This window comes from Oncorhynchus masou, unplaced genomic scaffold (genome assembly GCF_036934945.1).
Source record: "Oncorhynchus masou masou isolate Uvic2021 unplaced genomic scaffold, UVic_Omas_1.1 unplaced_scaffold_704, whole genome shotgun sequence".
NCBI lineage: Eukaryota > Metazoa > Chordata > Actinopteri > Salmoniformes > Salmonidae > Oncorhynchus > Oncorhynchus masou.
In genome coordinates, this window is record NW_027013502.1 from 259,944 (window position 1) to 287,588 (window position 27,645).

At 45.4% G+C, this 27,645-nt stretch overlaps 1 protein-coding gene across 5 annotated transcripts in view; it reads left to right on the forward strand.

The window, feature by feature from the left end:
• LOC135537049 (lysophosphatidic acid receptor 2-like) overlaps nucleotides 1-19,605 on the forward strand; it is a 46,305-nt gene extending 26,700 nt beyond the window's left edge. For 3 of the 5 annotated variants that reach the window (XM_064963259.1, XM_064963258.1, XM_064963260.1), the window contains 4 exons: nucleotides 1,417-1,503; nucleotides 1,600-1,927; nucleotides 9,604-9,869; nucleotides 16,875-19,605. In XM_064963259.1, the coding sequence (XP_064819331.1) occupies nucleotides 1,417-1,503; nucleotides 1,600-1,927; nucleotides 9,604-9,869; nucleotides 16,875-16,973 (780 nt within the window). In that variant the 3' untranslated portion in view covers nucleotides 16,974-19,605. Of the gene's footprint in view, nucleotides 1-1,416; nucleotides 1,504-1,599; nucleotides 1,928-9,603; nucleotides 9,979-11,307; nucleotides 13,511-16,874 lie in introns of those variants that run through there. The other 2 variants (XM_064963261.1, XM_064963263.1) reach the window with 2 other exon arrangements.
• The last annotated feature ends 8,040 nt before the right edge of the window (nucleotides 19,606-27,645 follow it).

Here is a 27,645-nt window from a genome sequence, read left to right on the forward strand (position 1 = left end):
TGCAAATGAACTGAATCCCCCCAAAAACATTTCCACTGCATTTCAGCCCTGCCACAAAATGACCAGCTGACATTTCAGTGATTCTCAGTGTTGACAAGGCTGGAGATCCCTCTGTCATGCTGATTGAGTTTGAATAACAGACTGGAAGCTTCAAAAGGAGGGTGGAGCTTGGAATCGTTGTTCTTCCTCTGTCAACCATGGTTACCTGAAAGGAAACACGTGCCGTCATCATTGCTTTGCACAAAAAGGGCTTCACAGGCAAGGATATTGCTGCCAGTAAGATTGTACCTAAATCAACCATTTATCGGATCATCAAGAACTTCAAGGAGAGCGGTTCATTTGCTGTGAAGAAGGCTTCAGGGCGCCCAAGAAAGTCCAGCAAGCTCCAGGACTGTCTCCTAAAGTTGATTCAGCTGCAGGATCGGGACACCACCAGTACAGAGCTTGCTCAGGAATTGCAGCAGGCAGGTGTGAGTGCATCTGCACGCACAGTGAGGTGAAGACTTTTGGAGGATGGCCTGGTGTCAAGAAGGGCAGCAAAGAAGCCACTTTTCTTCACATCGGGGACAGACTGATATTCTGCAGAAGGTACAGGGATTGGACTGCTGAGGACTGGGGTAAAGTCATTTTCTCTGATGAATCCCCTTTCCGATTGTTAGGGGCATCATGAAAAAGCTTGACCGGAGAAGACAAGGTGAGCGCTACCATCAGTCCTGTGTCATGCCAACAGTAAAGCATCCTGAGACCATTCATGTGTGGGGTTGCTTCTCAGCCACGGGAGAGGGCTCACTCACAATTTTGCCTAAGAACACAGTCATGAATAAAGAATGGTACCAACACATCCTCCGAGAGCAACTTCTCCCAACCATCCAGGAACAGTTTGGTGACGAACAATACCTTTTCCAGCATGATGGAGCACCTTGCCATAAGGCAAAAGTGATAACTAAGTGGCTCAGGGAACAAAACATCGATATTTTGGGTCCATGGCCTGGAAACTCCACAGACCTAAATCCCATTGAGAACTTGTGGTCAATCCTCAAGAAGCGGGTGGACAAACAAAACCCCACAAATTCTGACAAACTCCAAGAAAACATCCTGCCATCAGCCAGGATGTGACCCAGAAGTTAATTGACAGCATGACAGGGCGGATTGCAGAGGTCTTGAAGAAGAAGGGTCAACACTGCAAATATTGACTCTTTGCATCAACTTCATGTAATTGTCAATAAAAGCCTTTGACACTCAAAACTTTTGCCCACGACTGTACAGCCAAGTTTACCAGTCAGTGTGGGTTGTAAATCCACCCTCTGGTCTTCTGACTCTCTATCTCTCCTACCTTTCCTGTCTCCTTTCAACTGTCCTGTCTCAATCAATATGTTAAAAACCCTTCAAATATAGATGAATTATTCCTCCCTCCAGACCCTGATCGACTCCAGTCTGACAGCATCGGTGTTGAACCTCCTGGCCATCGCCTTGGAGCGCCACCAGACCATCTTCACCATGCAGGTGTGTGTGTGTGTGTGTGTGTTGATATTACAGTAGAGTGGTCAGGAGAAAGCGGTTTCCATCTGTTATGAACTAATAAAGTATATATCATCTCAGCTCCACAGTAAGATGACCAACCGCCGCGTGGTGCTGCTCATCGCCCTTATCTGGGGCCTAGCCATCTTCATGGGCCTGGTTCCCACCATGGGCTGGCACTGTCTGTGTGACCTGGAAAACTGCTCCACCATGGCCCCCATGTACAAACGCTCCTACCTGGTGTTCTGGGCTGTGCTCAACCTCTTCACCTTCTCTCTCATGGTGGCTGCCTACACCAGGATCTTTGTGTACGTCAGACACAAGAGCCAGAGGATGTCTCAGCACACCAGCCAGATACGACACAAGGAGACTGTGTTCAACCTGATGAAGACGGTTTCTATGATCCTGGGTGAGAAGGGCCTGGACAACTATCTATCTATATCTATATATCTATCTATATCTATCTATATCTATATATCTATCTATATCTATCTATCCATCTATCCGTCCATCCGTCCATCCGTCCATCCGTCCATCCGTCTATCCGTCTATCCATCTATCCATCTATACATCTATACATACATACATCTATCCATACATACATCTATCCATACATACATACATACATACAGTTGAAGTTTACATACACCTTAGCCGAATATATTTAAACTCAGTTTTTCACAATTCCTGACATTTAGTCCCAGTAAAAATTCCCTGTCTTAGGTCCCCTTAGGTCCCTAAAATGTCAGAATAATAGTAGAGAGAATGATTTATTTCAGCTTTTATTTCTTTCATCATATTCCCAGTGGGTCAGACGTTTATATACACTCAATTAGTATTTGGTAGCATTGCCTTTAAATTGTTTCACTTGGGTCAAATGTTTATTTTTATTTCACCTTTATTTAACCAGGTTGAGAACAACTTAGGCTAGTAGGTTAGTGTACTTAGGTAGGTTAGTGTATCATAGGTAGGTTAGTGTACTTAGGTAGGTTAGTGTATCATAGGTAGGTTAGTGTACTTAGGTAGGTTAGTGTATCATAGGTAGGTTAGTGTACTCAGGTAGGTTAGTGTATCATAGGTAGGTTAGTGTATCATAGGTAGGTTAGTGTACTCAGGTAGGTTAGTGTATCATAGGTAGGTTAGTGTACTCAGGTAGGTTAGTGTATCATAGGTAGGTTAGTGTACTCAGGTAGGTTAGTGTATCATAGGTAGGTTAGTGTACTTAGGTAGGTTAGTGTATCATAGGTAGGTTAGTGTACTCAGGTAGGTTAGTGTATCATAGGTAGGTTAGTGTACTTAGGTAGGTTAGTGTATCATAGGTAGGTTAGTGTATCATAGGTAGGTTAGTGTATCATAGGTAGGTTAGTGTACTTAGGTAGGTTAGTGTATCATAGGTAGGTTAGTGTATCATAGGTAGGTTAGTGTATCATAGGTAGGTTAGTGTATCATAGGTAGGTTAGTGTATCATAGATAGGTTAGTGTATCATAGGTAGGTTAGTGTATCATAGGTAGGTTAGTGTACTTAGGTAGGTTAGTGTATCATAGGTAGGTTAGTGTATCATTGGTAGGTTAGTGTATCATAGGTAGGTTAGTGTATCATAGGTAGGTTAGTGTACTTAGGTAGGTTAGTGTATCATAGGTAGGTTAGTGTATCATAGATAGGTTAGTGTATCATAGGTAGGTTAGTGTATCATAGGTAGGTTAGTGTATCATTGGTAGGTTAGTGTATCATAGGTAGGTTAGTGTATCATAGGTAGGTTAGTGTATCATTGGTAGGTTAGTGTATCATAGGTAGGTTAGTGTATCATAGGTAGGTTAGTGTATCATAGGTAGGTTAGTGTATCATAGGTAGGTTAGTGTATCATAGGTAGGTTAGTGTATCATAGGTAGGTTAGTGTATCATAGGTAGGTTAGTGTACTCAGGTAGGTTAGTGTATCATAGGTAGGTTATCATAGGTAGGTTAGTGTATCATAGGTAGGTTAGTGTATCATAGGTAGGTTAGTAGGTTAGTGTATCATAGGTAGGTTAGTGTACTCAGGTAGGTTAGTGTATCATAGGTAGGTTAGTGTATCATAGGTAGGTTAGTGTATCATAGGTAGGTTAGTGTATCATAGGTAGGTTAGTGTACTCAGGTAGGTTAGTGTATCATAGGTAGGTTAGTGTACTCAGGTAGGTTAGTGTATCATTGGTAGGTTAGTGTATCATAGGTAGGTTAGTGTATCATTGGTAGGTTAGTGTATCATAGGTAGGTTAGTGTATCATTGGTAGGTTAGTGTATCATAGGTAGGTTAGTGTATCATTGGTAGGTTAGTGTATCATAGGTAGGTTAGTGTATCATAGGTAGGTTAGTGTATCATAGGTAGGTTAGTGTATCATAGGTAGGTTAGTGTATCATTGGTAGGTTAGTGTACTCAGGTAGGTTAGTTTATCATAGGTAGGTTAGTGTACTCAGGTAGGTTAGTGTACTTAGGTAGGTTAGTTTATCATAGGTAGGTTAGTGTATCATAGGTAGGTTAGTGTATCATAGGTAGGTTAGTGTATCATAGGTAGGTTAGTGTATCATAGGTAGGTTAGTGTATCATAGGTAGGTTAGTGTATCATTGGTAGGTTAGTGTATCATAGGTAGGTTAGTGTATCATAGGTAGGTTAGTGTACTCAGGTAGGTTAGTGTATCATAGGTAGGTTAGTGTATCATAGGTAGGTTAGTGTATCATAGGTAGGTTAGTGTATCATTGGTAGGTTAGTGTACTCAGGTAGGTTAGTGTATCATTGGTAGGTTAGTGTATCATAGGTAGGTTAGTGTATCATTGGTAGGTTAGTGTATCATTGGTAGGTTAGTGTATCATAGGTAGGTTAGTGTATCATAGGTAGGTTAGTGTATCATAGGTTAGTGTATCATAGGTAGGTTAGTCAGTAGGTTAGTGTATCATAGGTAGGTTAGTGGTAGGTTAGTGTATCATAGGTAGGTTAGTGTATCATAGGTAGGTTAGTGTATCATAGGTAGGTTAGTGTATCATAGGTGTTAGTGTATCATAGGTAGGTTAGTGTACTCAGGTAGGTTAGTGGTAGGTTAGTGTACTCAGGTAGGTTAGTTTATCATAGGTAGGTTAGTGTATCATAGGTAGGTTAGTGTACATAGGTAGGTTAGTGTATCATAGGTAGGTTAGTGTATCATAGGTAGGTTAGTTTATCATAGGTAGGTTAGTGTATCATAGGTAGGTTAGTGTATCATAGGTAGGTTAGTGTATCATAGGTAGGTTAGTGTATCATAGGTAGGTTATCATAGGTGGTTAGTGTATCAGGTAGGTTAGTGTATCATAGGTAGGTTAGTGTATCATAGGTAGGTTAGTGTATCATAGGTAGGTTAGTGTATCATTGGTAGGTTAGTGTATCAGGTTAGTCATAGGTTAGTGTATCATAGGTAGGTTAGTGTATCATAGGTTAGTGTCATAGGTAGGTTAGTGTATCATAGGTAGGTTAGTGTATCATAGGTAGGTTATCATAGGTAGGTATCATCAGGTAGGTTAGTGTATCATTGGTAGGTTAGTGTATCATAGGTAGGTTAGTGTATCATAGGTAGGTTAGTGTACTCAGGTAGGTTAGTTTATCATAGGTAGGTTAGTGTATCAGGTAGGTTAGTGTATCATATCATAGGTAGGTTAGTGTATCATAGGTAGGTTAGTGTATCATAGGTAGGTTAGTGTATCATAGGTAGGTTAGTGTATCATAGGTTAGGTTCAGTTAGGTTAGTGTATCATAGGTAGGTTAGTGTATCATAGGTAGGTTAGTGTATCATAGGTAGGTTAGTGTATCAGGTAGGTTAGTGTATCATAGGTAGGTTAGTGTACTCATAGGTAGTGTATCATAGGTAGGTTAGTGTATCATAGGTAGGTTAGTGTATCATAGGTAGGTTAGTGTATCATCATAGGTAGTGTTAGTGTATCATAGGTAGGTTAGTGTATCATAGGTAGGTTAGTTAGTTTATATCATAGGTAGGTTAGTGTACTCAGGTAGGTTAGTGTACTCAGGTAGGTTAGTTTATCATAGGTAGGTTAGTGTACTCATAGGTAGGTTAGTGTACTCAGGTAGGTTAGTGTATCATAGGTAGGTTAGTGTATCATAGGTAGGTTAGTGTACTCAGGTAGGTTAGGTTAGGTAGGTAGTGTATCATAGGTAGGTTAGTGTATCATAGGTAGGTTAGTGTATCATAGGTAGGTTAGTGTATCATAGGTAGGTTAGTGTATCATAGGTTAGTGTATCATAGGTAGGTTAGTGTATCATAGGTAGGTTAGTGTATCATAGGTAGGTTAGTGTATCATAGGTAGGTTAGGTTAGTGTATCATAGGTAGGTTAGTGTATCATAGGTAGGTTAGTGTATCATAGGTAGGTTAGTGTATCATAGGTAGGTTAGTGTATCATAGGTAGGTTAGTGTATCATAGGTAGGTTAGTGTATCATAGGTAGGTTAGTGTATCATAGGTAGGTTAGTGTACTCAGGTAGGTTAGTGTATCATAGGTAGGTTAGTGTATCATAGGTAGGTTAGTGTATCATAGGTAGGTTAGTGTATCATAGGTAGGTTAGTGTTATGTACATAGGTAGGTTAGTGTATCATAGGTAGGTTAGTGTATCATAGGTAGGTTAGTGTATCATAGGTTAGTGTATCATAGGTAGGTTAGTGTACTCAGGTAGGTTAGTGTATCATAGGTAGGTTAGTGTATCAGGTAGGTTAGTGTATCATAGGTAGGTTAGTGTACTCAGGTAGGTTAGTGTATCATAGGTAGGTTAGTGTATCATAGGTAGGTTAGTGTATCATAGGTAGGTTAGTGTACTCAGGTAGGTTAGTGTATCATAGGTAGGTTAGTGTACTCAGGTAGGTTAGTGTATCATAGGTAGGTTAGTGTATCAGGTAGGTTAGTGTATCATAGGTAGGTTAGTGTACTCAGGTAGGTTAGTGTATCATAGGTAGGTTAGTGTATCATAGGTAGGTTAGTGTATCATAGGTAGGTTAGTGTACTCAGGTAGGTTAGTGTATCATAGGTAGGTTAGTGTACTCAGGTAGGTTAGTGTATCATAGGTAGGTTAGTGTACTCAGGTAGGTTAGTGTATCATAGGTAGGTTAGTGTATCATAGGTAGGTTAGTGTATCATAGGTAGGTTAGTGTACTCAGGTAGGTTAGTGTATCATAGGTAGGTTAGTGTACTCAGGTAGGTTAGTGTATCATAGGTAGGTTAGTGTACTCAGGTAGGTTAGTGTATCATAGGTAGGTTAGTGTATCATAGGTAGGTTAGTGTACTCAGGTAGGTTAGTGTATCATTGGTAGGCCAGTTGAGAATGAGTTCTCATTTACAACTGTGACCGGGGCAATATAAAGCAAAGCAGTGCGACACAAACAACAAACAACAACACAGAGTTACACATGGAATAAACAAACATACAGTCAATAACACAATAGAAACGTCTATATACAGTGAGTGCAAATGAGGTAAGATTAGGGTGGTAAGGCTGTACATAATAATAATAACTCATAGTGGTGAAATAATTACATATTATTAGCCATTAAACACTGGATGTGATGGATGTGCAGAATATATACTGGGGTGCAAAGGAGCAACAGTATGGGGATGAGGTAGTTGGATGGGCTATTCACAGATGGGCTATGTGCAGTGATCTGTGAACTGCTCTGACAACTGGTGCTTAAAGTTAGAGAGGGAGATCCGAGTCTCCAGCTTCAGTGATTTTTGCAATTCGTTCCAGTATTTGGCAGCAGAGAACTGGAAGGAAATGCGGCCAAACGAGGAATTGGCTTTGGTTTTTTGTTTCATCAGATCAGAGGACATTTCTCCAAAAAGTACGATCTTTGTCCCCATGTGCAGTTGCAAACTGTAGTTTGGCTTTTTTACAGTGGTTTTGGAGCAGTGGCTTCTTCCTTTCTTAGCGGCCTTTCAGGTTATGTCGATATAGGACTCGTTTACTGTGGATATAGATACTTTTGTACCTGTTTCCTCCAGCATCTTCACAAGGTCTTTTGCTGTTGTTCTGGGATTGATTTGCACTTTTCGCACCAAAGTACGTTCATCTCTAGGAGACAGAAAGCGTCTCCTTCCTGAGCGGTATGACGGCTGCGTGGTTCCCATGGTGTTTATACTTGAGTATTATTGTTTGTATAGATGAACGTGGTACCTTCAGGCGTTTGGAAATTGCTCCCAAGGATGAACCAGACTTGTGGAGGTCTTTTTTTCTGAGGTCTTGGCTGATTTCTTTTGATTTTCCCATGATGTCAAGCAAATAGGCACTGAGTTTGAAGGTAGGCCTTGAAATACATCCACAGGTACACCTCCAATTGACTCAAATTATGTCAATTAGCCAATCAGAAGCTTCTTAAGCCATGACATCATTTTCTGGAATTTTCCAAGCTGTTTAAAGGCACAGTCAACTTTGTGTATGTAAACTTCTGACACACTGGAATTGTGATACAGTGAAATAATCTGTCTGTAAACAATCGTTGAAATAATGACTTGTGTCATGTACAAAGTAGATGTCCTAACTGACTAGACAAAACTATAGTTTGTTAATAACAAGAAATATGTGGAGTGGCTGAATAATAAACAAGTTTTAATGACTCCAACCTAAGTGTATGTAAACTTCTGACTTCAACTGTATATACATACATACACACACACACTCTCTCTCTCTCTCTCTCTCTCTCTCTCTCTCTCTCTCTCTCTCTCTCTCTCTCTCTCTCTCTCTCTCTCTCTCTCTCTCTCTCTCTCTCTCTCTCTCTCTCTCTCTCTCTCTCTCTCTCTCTCTCTCTCTCTCTCTCTCTCTCTCTCTCTCTCTCTCTCTCTCTCTCTCTCATATTCAGGCACCTCTCTGGCTTGTTCTGACTCGTTTAACCAGACACTCTACTTCCACCCCCACATCCCTCACTCTCTCCCTCCCTCCCTTCCTTCCTTCCTTCCTTCCTTCCTTCCTTCTCCTCTTTCCTGCTTCTCTCCCTCTCCCAAGCTTCTGCTCCAGCATTTTTAACTTCTGATTAAATTCCTCTAGAAGGAATTTGACGTCTCTGTTTCTCACATACAGGCTCATACAATCCTTGCATTTCTGGTTGTCTCTCTTTCTGGCATGGCAAGTGTGAGTGAGAGAGGCTGTGTGTGTACTCTCTGCCATGGTAAGTGTGAGTGAGAGAGGCTGTGTGTGTACTCTCTGCCATGGTAAGTGTGAGTGAGAGAGGATGTGTGTGTACTCTCTGGCATGGTAAGTGTGAGTGAGAGAGGATGTGTGTGTACTCTCTGGCATGGTAAGTGTGAGTGAGAGAGGCTGTGTGTGTTTTGGGTTTTACTGGATACCAGAAGTCCTCACAGGATGGTAAAACAAAGAACGTTCAGACAATTGGGGACATTTCGCCGGTCGTCACAAGGAAAGAGGCTCATTCACGCTTAGGGTTTAGGTTTAGGGTTAGATGTTGGGGAAAATAGGATCTTGAATGGGAATCAATTGTTTGGTCGCCACAAGGATAGTGAAACAAAACATGTAAGTGAGGAATGTCTGTGCATGTCCTGACAGGGAACAGCATAGTTAAACCACCACGACGCAAATACACCCCTCCATTTCAACCTCCCCTTCTCTGTGTGTGTGTGTGTGTGTGTGTGTGTGTGTGTGTGTGTGTGTGTGTGTGTGTGTGTGTGTGTGTGTGTGTGTGTGTGTGTGTGTGTGTACAATATGAATTCCTGAAGGGTGAAATTGTGTAATTGAATATTATCATAATGAAATCAGATCTGTCCGACCAACCCCAAGCCCCACACCGACAGTGGATACTGACTGTGTGTGTGTACAGTATTCACTGACCAGCTGACATTTTACAATTGTCTCTCCACTCCCTCTCCTCTCCCCCCCTCTCCTCTCTCCTCCCCCCCTACTCCGCCCCCCCTCTCCTCTCCTCCTCTCTCCTCCCTCTCCTCCCCTCTCCTCCCCTCTCCTCTCTCCTCCCTCTCCACCTCTCTCCTCCCCCTCTCCTCCCTCTCCTCCCCTCTCCTCTCCTCTCCTCTCTCCTCCCTCTCCACCTCTCTCATCCCCCTCTCCTCCAGGTTGTTTTGTGATCTGCTGGACCCCGGGCCTGGTGTTGTTGATGTTGGATGGTCTGGGCTGTGAATCTTGCCAGGTGCTGCGTTATGAGAAGTACTGTCTGGTCCTGGCTGAGTGTAACTCCCTGGTCAACCCCATCATCTACAGCTTCAGAGACACGGACATGTTACAGACCTTCAAGCGGATCCTCTGCTGCCTGTGTCGCCGCGGCGACGCCGGCCGCAAAGACACGCTGTCGGGCATACGCTGCAACACCCAGGAGCAAGAGGTACTCTCCGAGAGCAACGGCAACAATCACCACAACGACGACAACAATCATATAAGTCCCCACGGCGACCACTCGGACACAGACGATTAGACGAGGACAGTAGGCACATGTAGGTGACAGACGTACGGTGACGACATAACAGGCAGTTACACTGTAACAATGTCAACACTGACAGGGTGCTATAGTAACTTCCATCACCACGCCCAGACAACTAGCTAACAGTCCTGTGACAACAATGTAGCTACGCTGTCACAATGACATAAACTACAACCTAACAACAACGTTATGGCCTCGTCACTATACCATAGCAACCACCATGCACTGACACACCTTGACAACATCAACCACTATAACCACTACAACTTAACAAAACATTTTTTTTAAATAACTACACTGGACAAAAGACCACTTAAGTGACTACTACCAAGTAACAAAATACCATGGCAACACCTACGTCAACATAACAAAATACCATGACAACACTTACAATAACAACAACATAACACAATACCACGACAACACCTACAATAACGACAATATAACAAAATACCATGACAACACTTATAACAAGTACAACGTAACACAATACCACGACAACACCTACAATAACGACAACATAACAAAATACCATGACAACACTTACAACAAGTACAACGTAACACAATACCACGACAACACCTACAACAAGTACAACGTAACAAAATACCATGACAACACCTACAATAATGACAACATAACAAAATACCATGACAACACTTACAACAAGTACAACGTAACACAATACCACAACAACACCTACAACAAGTACAACGTAACAAAATACCATGACAACACCTATAATAACGTCAACATAACAAAATACCATGACAACACTTACAACAAGTACAACGTAACAAAATACCACGACAACAATTACAACAAGTACAACGTAACACAATACCACGACAACACCTAGAATAACGACAACGTTACACAATACCACTAAAACACCGACAACAGCAGAACTACAGTGGAACATGCACCACAACAATGTCACAAAATGGCCCTACAACAACCAGGCCTCGACGATGACCACCTCCTGATTCAGAGAGGGTTGGGTTAAATGCGGAAGACACATTTCAGCAGGAGGCCATTCGGTTGTACGACTGACGAGGTATTTCCCTTTAGGAGCAGACAGAGAATATGGCCCATATGAGTGTTCGTGGCATCGTCGTTATAATACTGCATGTGGTGCTGTAACATAGCAGCCCTATCAGTCTCTGTTCTCATCAATATAGAACCATATGAATAGTTAATCATGCAGATATTGTTGTTTGGAAACAAGAGACCCGATCAAACATAACGTTGTGAGGGGATTGAGAGTGATGGGGCTGATTTCTCCTCAGTTAACATGGTGCCGTGCAGCTTCTAATGCAGATGTCTCAATCTGTGTGTTTAGAGAGAAAGAGACGTTCTACAACGCCAAGACTTGAATGAGTCCGGTTGAGTAAGACCAGCCCCCCGCGGTGAATGTTTTGGTCTTCAGCTGGGTCCATACAGGACTCTGATAATGCAACTGTTTTCCATACAGACTTTCTATACAGTGACAATGTCTCTATAACGTTGTTGGAACGTTGTAGGAAGGCTGTCTGCCACCCCTGGACAGCCTGGTGGGATGGGAACCAGATGTTGAAGTGGTTCAAACGTTGTTGGAACGTTGTAGGAAGGCTGTCTGCCACCCCTGGACAGCCTGGTGGGACGTGAACCAGATGTTGAAGTGGTTCAAACGTTGTTGGAACGTTGTAGGAAGGCTGTCTGCCACCCATGGACAGCCTGGTGGGACGTGAACCAGATGTTGAAGTGGTTCAAACGTTGTTGGAACGTTGTAGGAAGGCTGTCTGCCACTCCTGGACAGCCTGGTGGGACGTGAACCAGATGTTGAAGTGGTTCAAACGTTGTTGGAACGTTGTAGGAAGGCTGTCTGCCACCCCTGGACAGCCTGGTGGGACGGGAACCAGATGTTGAAGTGGTTCAAATGGGTCTGACTATTTGTCATGTTTCCTGTGACCTGTAGCTATGGCATGTACACACACACACACACACACACACACACACACAGACACACACACACACACACACACACACACACACACACACACACACACACACACACACAGACACACAGACACACAGACACACAGACACACACACACACACACACACACACACACACACACACACACACACACAAACAAACACATCACTGTGTCGTTGCTCTCTGTATGGAGACACAGGAGTGTGTGTGTGTGTGTGTTTACACTACCCCACACAAACACCAGTTAAACGTTTACACATCCTGTCAGTGATGTCACTAATGGAGAACGAACAAACAGCACAATTACAGGCGGGGGGGCATTTCAGTGTCGCACGCTATTCAGCACTAACTCTGGTGTGACAGTGAAATATGTTCCCCTCGTACTTACTCTACCCCACCCATGACACGGACTGTCATTTTGTTTTACACACACACACACACACACACACACACACACACACACACACACACACACACACACACACACACACAGTAAAGTGTGATATACATTAGCGCCCCCCAGTGGTCAAGTGAAATCAAGTCGTCCTCTTCTACACTCCTGGGCCACGTCCCAATTGTCTCTCCTTCCTCCCAAAGTGTGCACTCGTTCACTTCCCTTCACTGATTTGAAAGGAACTGACTGGTATAAGAGATATGGTGGGAAGTCCCTCTAGCCCTCCACCAACCCAATGGGGCGGCAGGGTAGCCTGGTGGTTAGAGCGTTGGACTAGTAATCAAATCAAATGTTATTTGTCACATACACATGGTTAGCAGATGTTAATGCGAGTGTAGCGAAATGCTTGTGCTTCTAGTTCCGACAATGCAGTAATAACCAACAAGTAATCTAACTAACAATTCCTAAACTACTGTCTTATACACAGTGTAAGGGGATAAAGAATATGTACATAAGGATATATGAATGAGTGATGGTACAGAGCAGCATAGGCAAGATACAGTAGATGGTATCGAGTACAGTATATACATGTGAGATGAGTATGTAAACAAAGTGGCTAGTGATACATGTATTACATAAGGAAGGTTGCAAGTTCAAACCCCCGAGCTGACAAGGTAAAAATCTGTCGTTCTGCCCCTGAACAGGCAGTTAACCCACTGTTCCTAGGCCGTCATTGAAAATAAGAATTTGTTCTTAACTGACTTAAATAAAGGTCAAATAAATAAAAATTGCTGTCAGATGTGAGGAATGTCATGAACGAGTGCACCCTTCATGAGAAAGGAGAGACCATTGGGACGGACCCCAACTCTCACCATTACTGGCTGAAATCATCTCTGTAAAGGGAAAATGTTTATAACTGAGAAACTATAAAAGGGAAATGCTGGATATGAATATTCTAAATATTTACATTTTTTATATAAATATGCCTGTTAATATGCATTATTTTCATAAAGCACGTATGAAAACATATTTTTCCCAGATTGTAAAATAAAACTCCGTTTAACAGAGAAATCATTTTTTCTCTTTCATTTAAAAATCTGTTTCTGTTTTTTAGTTTTATTTTTGTACCAAAAAAAAATCTCTGAAAATAAAACCAGAAAAATGAAAATACTCCTAATCTGTGCCTGTCTGCCTCTGCCTGATCGCTTGGTTATGCCTGGCGGCATCGTGGTGCTGGGTGCGGCCATCGCTTGATCATGTCTGTCTTTTATGATGCTGCCAGGAACGAGAATTAGGACACAAACTAGAAGCGAAACATATTAGTCATTTAGCAGACGCTCTTCTCCACAGCCACTTACAGGAGCATCCGGGTTAAAGGGCCTTGCTCAAGGGCACGTTGACAGATTCTTCACCTAGTCGCCTCGGTTACTGGCCCAACACGCTTCACCGCTTGGCTACCCACCACCCACAGAAATGGCTCAATAAATAGGTTGTGGGTTATAGTTGGGTTTCATTTAGGTTATAGCTTGGTTGTATTGTGTCCCTATTGTGTTTCCTATCTGTACGTGCTGTGATCCAGCTTATTGCTGTGCGTACCATAGAGAGGATATCTGTACGTGCTGTGATCCAGCTTATTGCTGTGTGTACCATAGAGAGGAGCAGAGAGGATATCTGTACGTGCTGTGATCCAGCTTATTGCTGTGTGTACCATAGAGAGGAGCAGAGAGGATATCTGTATGTGCTGTGATCCAGCTTATTGCTGTGTGTACCATAGAGAGGAGCAGAGAGGATATCTGTACGTGCTGTGATCCAGCTTATTGCTGTGTGTACCATAGAGAGGAGCAGAAAGGATATCTGTACGTGCTGTGATCCAGCTTATTGCTGTGCTTGTCATGGAGAGGAGCAGAGAGGATATCTGTACGAGCTGTGATCCAGCTTATTGCTGTGCTTGTCATGGAGAGGAGCAGAGATGAAGCTACTGAACACCTCTGTGAAAGACACCACACTGTATTTCTCTGTTTCTTTATCTCTCTCTATCTCTCTCTCCGATGGCTGGACCTTACTAACTCTCTCTTTCTCCTTTCATCCCCTCTCTCCTCATCCCCTCTCCTCGTCCCCTTCACCCTGCCTCTCCATCCCTCTCTCCTCGTCCCCTTCACCCTGCCTCTCCATCCATCCCTCTCTCCTCGTCCCCTTCACCCTGCCTCTCCATCCCTCTCTCCTCGTCCCCTTCACCCTGCCTCTCCATTCCTCTCTCCTCGTCCCCTTCACCCTGCCTCTCCATCCCTCTCTCCTCGTCCCCTTCACCCTGCCTCTCCATCCCTCTCTCCTCGTCCCCTTCACCCTGCCTCTCCATCCCTCTCTCCTCGTCCCCTTCACCCTGCCTCTCCATCCCTCTCTCCTCGTCCCCTTCACCCTGCCTCTCCATCCCTCTCTCCTCATCCCCTTCTCCCTGCCTCTCCATCCCTCTCTCCTCGTCCCCTTCACCCTGCCTCTCCATTCCTCTCTCCTCGTCCCCTTCACCCTGCCTCTCCATTCCTCTCTCCCTCGTCCCCTTCACCCTGCCTCTCCATCCCTCTCTCCTCGTCCCCTTCACCCTGCCTCTCCATCCCTCTCTCCTCGTCCCCTTCACCCTGCCTCTCCATCCCTCTCTCCTCGTCCCCTTCACCCTGCCTCTCCATCCCTCTCTCCTCGTCCCCTTCACCCTCTCTCCTCGTCCCCTTCACCCTGCCTCTCCATTCCTCTCTCCTCGTCCCCTTCACCCTGCCTCTCCATCCCTCTCTCCTCGTCCCCTTCACCCTGCCTCTCCATCCCTCTCTCCTCGTCCCCTTCACCCTGCCTCTCCATCCCTCTCTCCTCGTCCCCTTCACCCTCCCTCTCCATCCCCCTCTCCTCGTCCTCTTCACCCTGCCTCTCCATCCCTCTCTTTCTCCTTTCATCCCCTCTCCTCGTCCCCTTCACCCTGCCTCTCCATCCCTCTCTCCTCGTCCCCTTCACCCTGCCTCTCCATCCCTCTCTCCTCGTCCCCTTCACCCTCCCTCTCCATCCCCCTCTCCTCGTCCCCTTCACCCTGCCTCTCCATCCCTCTCTTTCTCCTTTCATCCCCTCTCCTCGTCCCCTTCACCCTGCCTCTCCATCCCTCTCTCCTCGTCCCCTTCACCCTGCCTCTCCATCCCTCTCTCCTCGTCCCCTTCACCCTGCCTCTCCATCCCTCTCTCCTCGTCCCCTTCACCCTGCCTCTCCATCCCTCTCTCCTCGTCCCCTTCACCCTGCCTCTCCATTCCTCTCTCCTCGTCCCCTTCACCCTGCCTCTCCATTCCCTCTCTCCTCGTCCCCTTCACCCTGCCTCTCCATCCCTCTCTCCTCGTCCCCTTCACCCTGCCTCTCCATCCCTCTCTCCTCGTCCCCTTCACCCTGCCTCTCCATCCCTCTCTCCTCGTCCCCTTCACCCTGCCTCTCCATCCCTGCCTCTCCATCCCTCCCCTTCACCTGCCTCTCCATCCCCTCTCCTCGTCCCCTTCACCCTGCCTCTCCATCCCCCTCTCCTCGTCCCTTCACCCTGCCTCTCCATCCCCCTCTCCTCGTCCCCTTCACCCTGCCTCTCCATCCCCCTCTCCTCGTCCCCTTCACCCTGCCTCTCCATCCCTCTCTCCTCGTCCCCTTCACCTGCCTCTCCATCCCTCTCCTCATCCCCTCTCCTCTCGTCCCCTTCACCCTGCCTCTCCATCCCCTCTCCTCGTCCCCTTCACCCTGCCTCTCCATCCCTCTCTCCTCGTCCCCTTCACCCTGCCTCTCCATCCCTCTCTCCTCGTCCCCTTCACCCTGCCTCTCCATCCCTCTCTCCTCGTCCCCTTCACCCTGCCTCTCCATCCCTCTCTCCTCGTCCCCTTCACCCTGCCTCTCCATCCCTCTCTCCTCGTCCCCTTCACCCTGCCTCTCCATCCCTCTCTCCTCGTCCCCTTCACCCTGCCTCTCCATCCCTCTCTCCTCGTCCCCTTCACCCTGCCTCTCCATCCCTCTCTCCTCGTCCCCTTCACCCTGCCTCTCCATCCCTCTCTCCTCGTCCCCTTCACCCTGCCTCTCCATCCCTCTCTCCTCGTCCCCTTCTCCATCCCTCTCTCCTCGTCCCCTTCACCCTCCTCCCATCCCTCTCTCCTCGTCCCCTTCACCCTCCCTCTCCATTCCTCTCTCCTCGTCCCCTTCACCCTGCCTCTCCATCCCTCTCCCCCTTCGTCCCCTTCACCCTGCCTCTCCATCCCTCCCTCTCCTCGTCCCCTTCACCCTGCCTCTCCATCCCTCTCTCCTCGTCCCCTTCACCCTGCCTCTCCATCCCTCTCTCCTCGTCCCCTTCACCCTGCCTCTCCATCCCTCTCTCCTCGTCCCCTTCACCCTCCCTCTCCATCCCTCTCTCCTCGTCCCCTTCATCCTCCCTCTCCATCCCTCTCTCCTCGTCCCCTTCATCCTCCCTCTCCATCCCTCTCTCCTCGTCCCCTTCACCCTGCCTCTCCATCCCTCTCTCCTCGTCCTCCCTCTCCAGCCGTATGACAATGGTGATGCGGAGCTGGTGGAGAAGACCAGGGGAGCTCCTCTCATCCTGAAGGGAACAGAGGACATGATGACGTCCACAGAGAGCTGACACAAGCATGCGCGCGCGCACACACACACACACACACACACAGTGTATGATTATTTTGGGGGGAGTTTCTGAATCATGCTAAATGTTTTTATTGTATAATGTGATGTTTAGTTGTAAAATGTTGTTTGTATGATACTGTATGTTACAGAAAACATGACTACAGTTACCTACAGGCACTGACATTTCTGTTTGAACCAACTTTATTGACAGTGTCCCATATACACTCCTCAGATATGTGTTGACATGTTGTCTACCTGAGCAGTCAGCTCAGTAGGAAAGTCCTCATTACAATCAGAACTGTATATTTATGACTTTTTAATTTGACATTTTATTTATGCATTTTTTGTTGTTGATCTTACGAGAATAGTCTGCGCTGAGTGTATACAGTGAGGGGAGAGGTGTGTGTGTGCAGGGGTTGGAGAGGTGTGTGTGTGTGTGTACTGCACAACATGTTAGGTGAGTTTTAAGAAGGGTATTATTTTAGTATTTAGTATTTTAGTATTTGTAAAGACATTTTACTGTTATTAAATGTATTGTTAGGTTCTGAACAGAGTAAAAACTCAAACGGACGACTAGAAAAGACTCAAACGGAGTTTATTCACCGCACTGAATGCCTCGGCTGCAAGCACATTTTACACATGATCATACAGGCATTTCTACATCAGGGGTGTATCTTCTCAGAGCTGCCATCTGTTGCCCAATACCGCCTGCATGTTGCATCGTTGTCTAGGCCTTCCAGCTGTCTGCCAGCCGATCCTCTTATCTGTCTAGCTGTCTGGAGAATGAAGGAATAGACTGTAGACCAGTCTGTATTGTAGACTGATGTGTTCTGGTTGTTTCTGTGACCTCACAATCAGTTTCATGGTCAGAAATGATGGAATCCGCTTCTATTAAAGAACCTACAACACTTCTGACTGTCCAGCCGTCTGTCTCTCTGTTACTGTCCATCCATCTGTCTCTCTCTGACTGTCTGTCCACCTTTCTCTCTGACTATCTGTCCACCTGTCTCTCTCTGACTGTCCATCCATCTCTCTCTGACTGTCCATCCATCTCTCTCTCTGACTGTCCATCCATCTCTCTCTCTCTGACTGTCTGTCCACATGTCTCTCTCTGACTGTCTGTCCACCTGTCTCTCTCTGACTGTCTGTCCACCTGTCTCTCTCTGACTGTCTGTCCACCTGTCTCTCTCTGACTGTCCGTCCACCTGTCTCTCTCTGACTGTCTGTCAACCTGTCTCTCTCTGACTGTCTGTCCACCTGTGTCTCTCTGACTGTCTGTCCACCTGTCTCTCTCTGACTGTCTGTCCACCTGTGTCTCTCTGACTGTCTGTCCACCTGTCTCTCTCTGACTGTCTGTCCACCTGTCTCTCTCTGACTGTCTGTCCACCTGTCTCTCTCTGACTGTCTGTCCACCTCTCTCTCTTACTGTCTGTCCACCTGTCTCTCTCTGACTGTCTGTCCACCTCTCTCTCTCTGACTGTCTGTCCACCTGTCTCTCTCTGACTGTCCGTCCACCTGTCTCTCTCTGACTGTCTGTCCACCTCTCTCTCTTACTGTCTGTCCACCTGTCTCTCTCTGACTGTCTGTCCACCTCTCTCTCTCTGACTGTCTGTCCACCTGTCTCTCTCTGACTGTCCGTCCACCTGTCTCTCTCTGACTGTCTGTCCACCTCTCTCTCTCTGACTGTCTGTCCACCTCTCTCTCTGACTGTCTGTCCACCTGTCTCTCTCTGACTGTCTGTCCACCTGTCTCTCTCTGACTGTCTGTCCACCTGTCTCTCTCTGACTGTCTGTCCACCTGTCTCTCTCTGACTGTCTGTCCACCTGTCTCTCTCTGACTGTCTGTCCACCTGTCTCTCTCTGACTGTCTGTCCACCTGTCTCTCTCTGACTGTCTGTCCACCTGTCTCTCTCTGACTGTCTGTCCACCTGTCTCTCTCTGACTGTCTGTCCACCTGTCTCTCTCTGACTGTCTGTCCACCTGTCTCTCTCTGACTGTCTGTCCACCTGTCTCTCTGACTGTCTGTCCACCTGTCTCTCTCTGACTGTCTGTCAACCTGTCTCTCTCTGACTGTCTGTCCACCTGTGTCTCTCTGACTGTCTGTCCACCTGTCTCTCTCTGACTGTCTGTCCATCTGTGTCTCTCTGACGGTCTGTCCACCTGTGTCTCTCTGACTGTAGTGAACGGGTGCACCCTTAAGGAGAGACCATTGGGACGAACCCCAACTCTCACCATTACTGGCTGAAATCATCTCTGTAAAGGGAAAATGTTCATACCTGAGAAACTATAAAAGGGAAATGCTGGATATGAATATTCTAAATATTTACATCTTCATTATTTTCATTTCATTATTTTCGTTCTGCCCCTGAACAGGCAGTTAACCCACTGTTCCCAGGCCGTCATTGAAAATAAGAATTTGTTCTTAACTGACTTGCCTCGTTAAATAAAGGTAAAAAAAAAAAAAAAAAAAACATTTTTCACCATAAAAATATTTTCCCTCCCCAAATTAAAGACTACATTTTTGAGAAGCTGTTGTTTTTCTCTTTCATTTAAAAATATCTGTTACTGATTTTTAGTTTTATTTTTGTACCAAAACATCTCTAAATAAAGCCAGAAAATTGAATACATCCCTAATCTGTGTCTGTCTGCCTGATCGCTTGGTTATGCCTGATCGCTTGGTTATGCCTGATCGCTTGGTTATGCCTGGCGGTGGCCAACGCTTGCTCATGTCTGTCTTTATGATGCTGCTAGGAACGGGAATAAGGACACAAACTAGAAGCTAAATACTCTCTCTGTCCATCTGTCTCTGTCTGTCCACCGGTCTCTCTGTCTGTCCACCGGTCTCTCTGTCCATCTGTCTCTGTCTGTCCACCGGTCTCTGTCTGTCCACCGGTCTCTCTGTCCATCTGTCTGTCCACCGGTCTCTCTGTCAATCTGTCTCTCTCTGTCTGTCCACCGGGCTCTCTGTCCACCGGTCTCTCTGTCCATCTGTCTCTCTCTGTCCACCGGTCTCTCTGTCTGTCCACCGGTCTCTCTCTGTCGGTCCTGTCTGCTTGCCTGTCCATCCATCCATCTCTCTGTCCAGGGCTGAGGTCAGGTTTAAAGTAAGGGGTTAACATTTGCCAGGGATAATCTCTCTTTGGGAGGTGATTCCTTCTTGATGTTAACCAGAGAGACTATCTTCTTGGCTGGAGGTGGAGGATGTGATTCCTTCTTGATGTTAACCAGAGAGAATATCTTCTTGGCTGGTGGTGGAGGATGTGATTCCTTCTTGATGTTAACCAGAGAGAATATCTTTTTGGCTGGAGGTGGAGGATGTGATTCCTTCTTGATGTTAACCAGAGAGAATATCTTCTTGGCTGGAGGTGGAGGATGTGATTCCTTCTTGATGTTAACCAGAGAGAATATCTTCTTGGCTGGTGGTGGAGGATGTGATTCCTTCTTGATGTTAACCAGAGAGAATATCTTCTTGGCTGGTGGTGGAGGATGTGATTCCTTCTTGATGTTAAGCAGAGAGAATCTCTTCTGTTCTCCTTTCTTCCTCTTACCCAGAGAGAGATACTTCGGTGACACGGACTCCTTCCTAGAGTTACCCAATGACAGCCTCTTGATTGACAGCGACTCCTTTCTCTTCCCGGCCACTGAAAACGTATCATTGCGCGTAAGGACCTCCCTCTTCAGGTTATCCACTGACAGTTTGTCCAGAGGAGGAATAATGATGCGTCTCTTCTGTTTCTTACTGGATAGTGCCCCCTTCAGTTCACTCCAGGTCAACACAGAGTCCTGTTGCTTCTTTCTCCCCCCAAATACAGTCTTCTTAGAGGAGGAGCCCCCCATAGCAGACAGGGGGAGAGGAGCCCACCGTAGCAGACAGGGGGGAGAGGAAGAGAGCTGAGGTTCTTCTGTACTGATCTGGAATGACATAATAGCAAACGGTTCATTAATACTAAATTCAAATGACCCAAAACAGACATAATGCAAGACTACTAATTTGCACACACACACACACACACACACACACACACAGCTGAACTTGGACATGAAACAAACATTCACAAGCTAATATTGGGAAAGACATATACACTTCGACATGGTAAACAGAACCAGCATACAGTCAAACACCACCTGTCAGGACATCTCTCTCACACACAGATACTCACTGTGGTTGTGTGTTGTGTCCGTCTGCTGTCTGGCAAGTCTCCTCTGTGTCTCAGTCAAAATGGAGGCTGTGTGACAGTAACACACCTGTTCTTCGCCGAGTCAGGACGAAGATCAGATCGAGGATCAGATTCTAACCCACCTGTTACATTACTGATCAGAAGCTGTAGGTAACTTTAGTGTTGTCATCACCAGACAGGTTAAACAGGCTGCACTGCATTCTAGCTGACTGTTCATCTTTGTGGTTTGGTTCCAAATTCATACAAAGAATACAGAATATAAAATAAAACTATGTATACCACACACATACATTTATTTTATTTATATACATATATATATATTTTTTACAGCGTTTTACTATCATAATTTGTCACCCCAGTTTCTGTATCTGACAGTGTGGATCCTCCAGTCCAGCAGAGAGATGCTTCAGTCCCATGTCGCCCAGTGTGGATCCTCCAGTCCAGCAGAGAGATGCTTCAGTCCCATGTCGCCCAGTGTGGATCCTCCAGTCCAGCAGAGAGATGCTTCAGTCCCATGTCGCCCAGTGTGGATCCTCCAGTCCAGCAGAGAGATGCTTCAGTCCCATGTCGCCCAGTGTGGATCCTCCAGTCCAGCAGAGAGATGCTTCAGTCCCATGTCGCCCAGTGTGGATCCTCCAGTCCAGCAGAGAGACACTTCAGTCCCATGTCGCCCAGTGTGGATCCTCCAGTCCAGCAGAGAGATGCTTCAGTCCCATGTCGCCCAGTGTGGATCCTCCAGTCCAGCAGAGAGATGCTTCAGTCCCATGTCGCCCAGTGTGGATCCTCCAGTCCAGCAGAGAGACACTTCAGTCCCATGTCGCCCAGTGTGGATCCTCCAGTCCAGCAGAGAGATGCTTCAGTCCCATGTCGCCCAGTGTGGATCCTCCAGTCCAGCAGAGAGATGCTTCAGTCCCATGTCGCCCAGTGTGGATCCTCCAGTCCAGCAGAGAGACGCTTCAGTCCCATGTCGCCCAGTGTGTTGCAGCTCAGATTCAGTTCCTCCAGCTGGGAGACTGCTAGAGCAAGGGACAGACTTCCACAGGAAGTGACCTCACAACAGACAAGTCTGCAGTCAGAGAATATGGAATTAATTGATTTGATTTGATTTAAAGGGGCTGCATGGATTGGCATTACTCAAAACACTTGTTGTGATAAATATCCCACCTCAGGATCTTCAGTTTACAGTGTGGACTCCTAAGCCCAGTGGAGATCCTCTCCACCCCGGTGTCTGTCAGTTTGTTGTAGCTGAGGTCCAGCTCTGTCAGATGGCTCTTCTCTGACTCCAGAGGTCTAACGTATCATAGCAGTCCTCTTTGAGAACACACCCCACAAACATAGGGAGGGAAAGTAACCTACTCACCTCAGCGTGTGCAGTTGACCGTGCAGCGATTCCCCCAGTGCAGAAGCCGAGAGATCGAGCCCTGACTTCTCCGTGTCGACGTAGCTCAGATCCGTAAACTCCAGTCTGCAGTTGGGACTCCTCAGTCCAGAAGTCAAGAGATCGAGCCCTGACTTCTCCGTGTCGACGTAGCTCAGATCCGTAAACTCCAGTCTGCAGTTGGGACTCCTCAGTCCAGAAGCCGAGAGATCGAGCCCTGACTTCTCCGTGTCGACGTAGCTCAGATCCGTAAACTCCAGTCTGCAGTTGGGACTCCTCAGTCCAGAAGAGAGGAGCTTCAGGTGTGAGTCAATCATGACGTGGTGACTGATGTCCAGCTCTCTCACATGTGAGCCAGGCAGCTGGAGAGCTGATGCAACAATTTCCCAGCTTCTGGTTGTGAGGGAGCAGTCCTCGAGTCTGAGGAGAGGAAGACACAACTAGATGTTTAATTAAGTATAACTTTTGATGTTTGATGAAGCTAGCTATCTTGCCACGTTGATTAGCTGGCTATTTGCTAACATAGTGACAGATTAGCTGGCTATTTGCTAACATAGTGACAGATTAGCTGGCTATTTGCTAACATAGTGACAGATTAGCTGGCTATTTTCTAACATAGTGACAGATTAGCTGGCTATTTGCTAACAAAGTCCAGCAGAGTGACAGATTAGCTGGCTATTTGCTAACATAGTGACAGATTAGCTGGCTATTTGCTAACATAGTGACAGATTAGCTGGCTATTTTCTAACATAGTGACAGATTAGCTGGCTATTTGCTAACATAGTGACAGATTAGCTGGCTATTTGCTAACATAGTGACAGATTAGCTGGCTATTTGCTAACATAGTGACAGATTAGCTGGCTATTTCCTAACATAGTGACAGATTAGCTGGCTATTTGCTAACATAGTGACAGATTAGCTGGCGATCTGCTACTGTTGTGACAAGGTGTATCTTCAGTTGTCAAATTGGATTTTAAGAAATGTATGTGCAACTAATATCTGTTTATTGTGTAACTGCTTTTAATAATCCTTATAAGAAATATCACATTAATAACAGAATAATAGGTACCTGCGTGTCATTTTACATGTAACACTAGTTGTCCCCCGCTATCCTTAGTGAATCTGGCCATTATGGACTGATCTGTTGTCCTATGTTAAGGATTTATAATCATTTCTGGTCTGGACTTGGTTTGTATGTGGAATTCTACAAATGCCTGCAAAGCAAACCGATGATAAATAACAACTGAACCTCCGTAGCCTTCCTGCAGTGTCTCGCTACCGGGACCAGTCTTCTACCACCCTCTAGTGTTGTGCTGTATTTTGTCATGTCAAATTCACCCAGTACCTCCTCTGCGGTTGTGGGCGGTGCTGTTGCCATACCATACCCTGCAGTGTCTAGCTATCAGTTTGTCAGTGATGTGGACGCAGAGGAACTTGAAGCTTCCCACCTTCTCCACTGCAGTCCCAACGATGTGGATAGGGGGGTGATCCCTCTGCTGTTTCCTGAAGACCACAATCATCTCCTTAGTGTTGTTGACGTTGTGTAAGAGGTTATGTTCCTGGAGCCACACTGCCAGAGCCCTCACCTCCTCCCTGTAGGCTGTCTCATCGTTGTTGGTAATCAAGCCTACCACTGTGTCGCCTGCAAACTTGATGATTGGATTTGAGGCGTGCTTGGCCACGCAGTCGTGGGTGAAGAGGGAGTACAGGAGGGGGCTGAGCACCCTTGTGGGGCCCCAGTGTTGAGGATCAGCGAAGAGGTGTTGTTTCCTCCCTTCACCACTTCCGGGCAACCCGTCAGGAAGTCCAGGACCCAGTTGCACAGGGCGGGGTTCAGACCCATGTCCTCCAGCTTGATGATGAGCTTGGAGGGTACTATGATATTGAATGCTGAGCTGTAGTCAATTAACAATATTCTTACATAGGTATTCCTCTTGTCCAGATGGGACAGGGCAGTGTGCAGTGCGGTGGCGATTGCGTCATCTGTGCACCAATTGGGGCGGTAAGCAAATTGAAGTGGGTCTAGGGTGTCAGGTAGGGTGGAGGTGATATGATCCTTGACTAGTCTTTCAAAGCACTTCATGATGACAGAGGTGAGTGCTATGGGGCGATAGTCATTTAGTTCAGTTACTTTTGCTTTCTTAGGTACGGGGACAATGGTGGCCATCTTGAAGCATGTGGGGACTGACAGATTACAGATTGACAGATTACGAGGATCTGATTCATTTTTCTCATGATACTTCTTGTTCTTCATGTTTGTCAGAGTGAGAAGGAAGAAAATGTACATCTCAGTCAGAGTTTTAGGCTTCTTCTTGTTTCAAATCTTCAGAACATGATCCCAAAAGGCCCTTCTTCAGAACATGTTCCCATAAGGCACTTCTTCAGAACATGTTCCCAAAAGGCCCTTCTTCAGAACATGTTCCCAAAAGGCACTTCTTCAGAACATGATCCCAAAAGGCACTTCTTCAGAACATGTTCCCAAAAGGCACTTCTTCAGAACATGTTCCCAAAAGGCACTTCTTCAGAACATGTTCCCAAAAGGCACTTCTTCAGAACATGTTCCCAAAAGGCACTTCTTCAGAACATGTTCCCAAAAGGCACTTCTTCAGAACATGTTCCCAAAAGGCACTTCTTCAGAACATGTTCCCAAAAGGCACTTCTTCAGAACATGTTCCCAAAAGGCACTTCTTCAGAACATGTTCCCAAAAGGCACTTCTTCAGAACATGTTCCCAAAAGGCCCTTCTTCAGAACATGTTCCCAAAAGGCACTTCTTCAAAACATGTTCCCAAAAGGCACTTCTTCAAAACATGTTCCCAAAAGGCACTTCTTCAGAACATGTTCCCAAAAGGCACTTCTTCAGAACATGTTCCCAAAAGGCACTTCTTCAGAACATGTTCCCAAAAGGCACTTCTTCAGAACATGTTCCCAAAAGGCACTTCTTCAGAACATGTCAGAACATGTTCCCAAAAGGCACTTCTTCAGAACATGTTCCCAAAAGGCATGTTCCCAAAAGGCACTTCTTCAGAACATGTTCCCAAAAGGCACTTCTTCAGAACATGTTCCCAAAGGCACTTCTTCAGAACATGTTCCCAAAAGGCACTTCTTCAGAACATGTTCCCAAAAGGCACTTCTTCAGAACATGTTCCCAAAAGGCACTTCTTCAGAACATGTTCCCAAAAGGTACTTCTTCAGAACATGTTCCCAAAAGGCACTTCTTCAGAACATGTTCCCAAAAGGCACTTCTTCAGAACATGTTCCCAAAAGGCACTTCTTCAGAACATGTTCCCAAAAGGCACTTCTTCAGAACATGTTCCCAAAAGGTACTTCTTCAGAACATGTTCCCAAAAGGTACTTCTTCAAAACATGTTCCCAAAAGGCACTTCTTCAGAACATGTTCCCAAAAGGCACTTCTTCAGAACATGTTCCCAAAAGGCACTTCTTCAGAACATGTTCCAAAATGGCACTTTCTTCAGAACATGTTCCCAAAAGGCACTTCTTCAGAACATGTTCCCAAAAGGCACTTCTTCAGAACATGATCCCAAAAGGAACTTCTTCAGAACATGATCCCAAAAGGAACTTCTATAGAACATGTTCCCAAAAGGCACTTCTTCAGAACATGTTCCCAAAAGCCATGGCAGTAATCCAACAGAAGACCGGTATGTGGCACATGATGTGGAGGCTTCTTGATGTCTTTATGTGGGAGATGATTTTGCTGGCCATGTTCTCATCATCACTGGATCTCTTCTTGAAGTATTCTACTTTCTGTGGATATTTCAGATTCCCCTTGATGACGTGTTCTTCATGCAGGTTGACTCATCATAGGTTGTTTTTGTACAGTACTTAACCTCGTACTCCCAACGTAGAGGATGCTGCGCAGCCTCATCAGGTGAAGATTCAAATGTGTGACTTCGTTGCAAGGTCAATTCATGATGTCAGCATATAATACATCCACTTTCAACAGGTTCAAGTTCAGGCCACCGCTGGGTTGTAAATGCAGACGAAAAGTGAACTATAATGGAGATTAAAATGGGGTGTTATTTAAGCAGCCCTGTATCTGTTCAACCCAAATAATACAGAGGTTTGATTCACTGAAACTCACTCAATGTGTTTCTCCATTTCCTTTGAGAATGAACACATTTCTGTGTGACTCACCAGTAGCTGGATGACTTGTCTCTGTAGAGAGACAGAGAGGAAACACTGAAGCTCTTTTATTAAAGCTCTTATTTATCTCCGTAAATATCTTTATGGTCTTCGTTCGTAAAATAAAAAACAGAGATATAAAGCATGTGAACCGCCCCCGAGCCATGATGGAGGACTGCGGAAGAACAGGTTGAGCCGTAATGGAGGACGAGGGACCGGAGTCCCGAGCTGGAACAAGAGACTGAGGAGTCCCGTCCATGATAATGGGAGCTCCACTATAGAGACACAAACAGTGAGGGAATGAGCCTTGTTGTCTGTTGACACAACGAGAGGCAACAAACAATGATAGCACAACATCAAATATTAAATCAGAAATTGTTTTGTATCATAAAAATATGCTGTTGTTTTTTTTTACAAGAAAGGGGACTCCGATCTATCCAAAATTAAACCAACTTCACCACATTCAGCCTACGACTTGAAGCCTACCGACTACCTTCATAATGGTAACACAAATAAGACTCTGATGTAGGCTACAATTGACTGTAGAAATTACAGTAAATTAACTGCAAACAAGTTGCCAGTACAAGCATGGTAAAACAACAGTGATTTACTGCAAATTAGAATTAAAACATACATACTACAATAACTTACTGTTTATAAATAACAGACATTTGCTGTATTTTTTTTACACCTTTCTAATTACAATATATTATTATTATTCTATTTCACAGTAATTACTTGTATCTAAGCAATGTATAGGAATTAAATTACTGTAATTTACATTTGTCTTTTTGCTGTAAAACTAGTTATCTGTTGCATGTGCTTTTACAGTAACATATGACATTTACAGACAAAATATGCCAATTGTACTGTAAACTTCTAAAACATTTGCATTACCAAAACAAGTAAACACAATACAAATAATATGGTCTTGAGCATGTTTTAATGTAAACAAACCACATAAAGAGACAATAAAC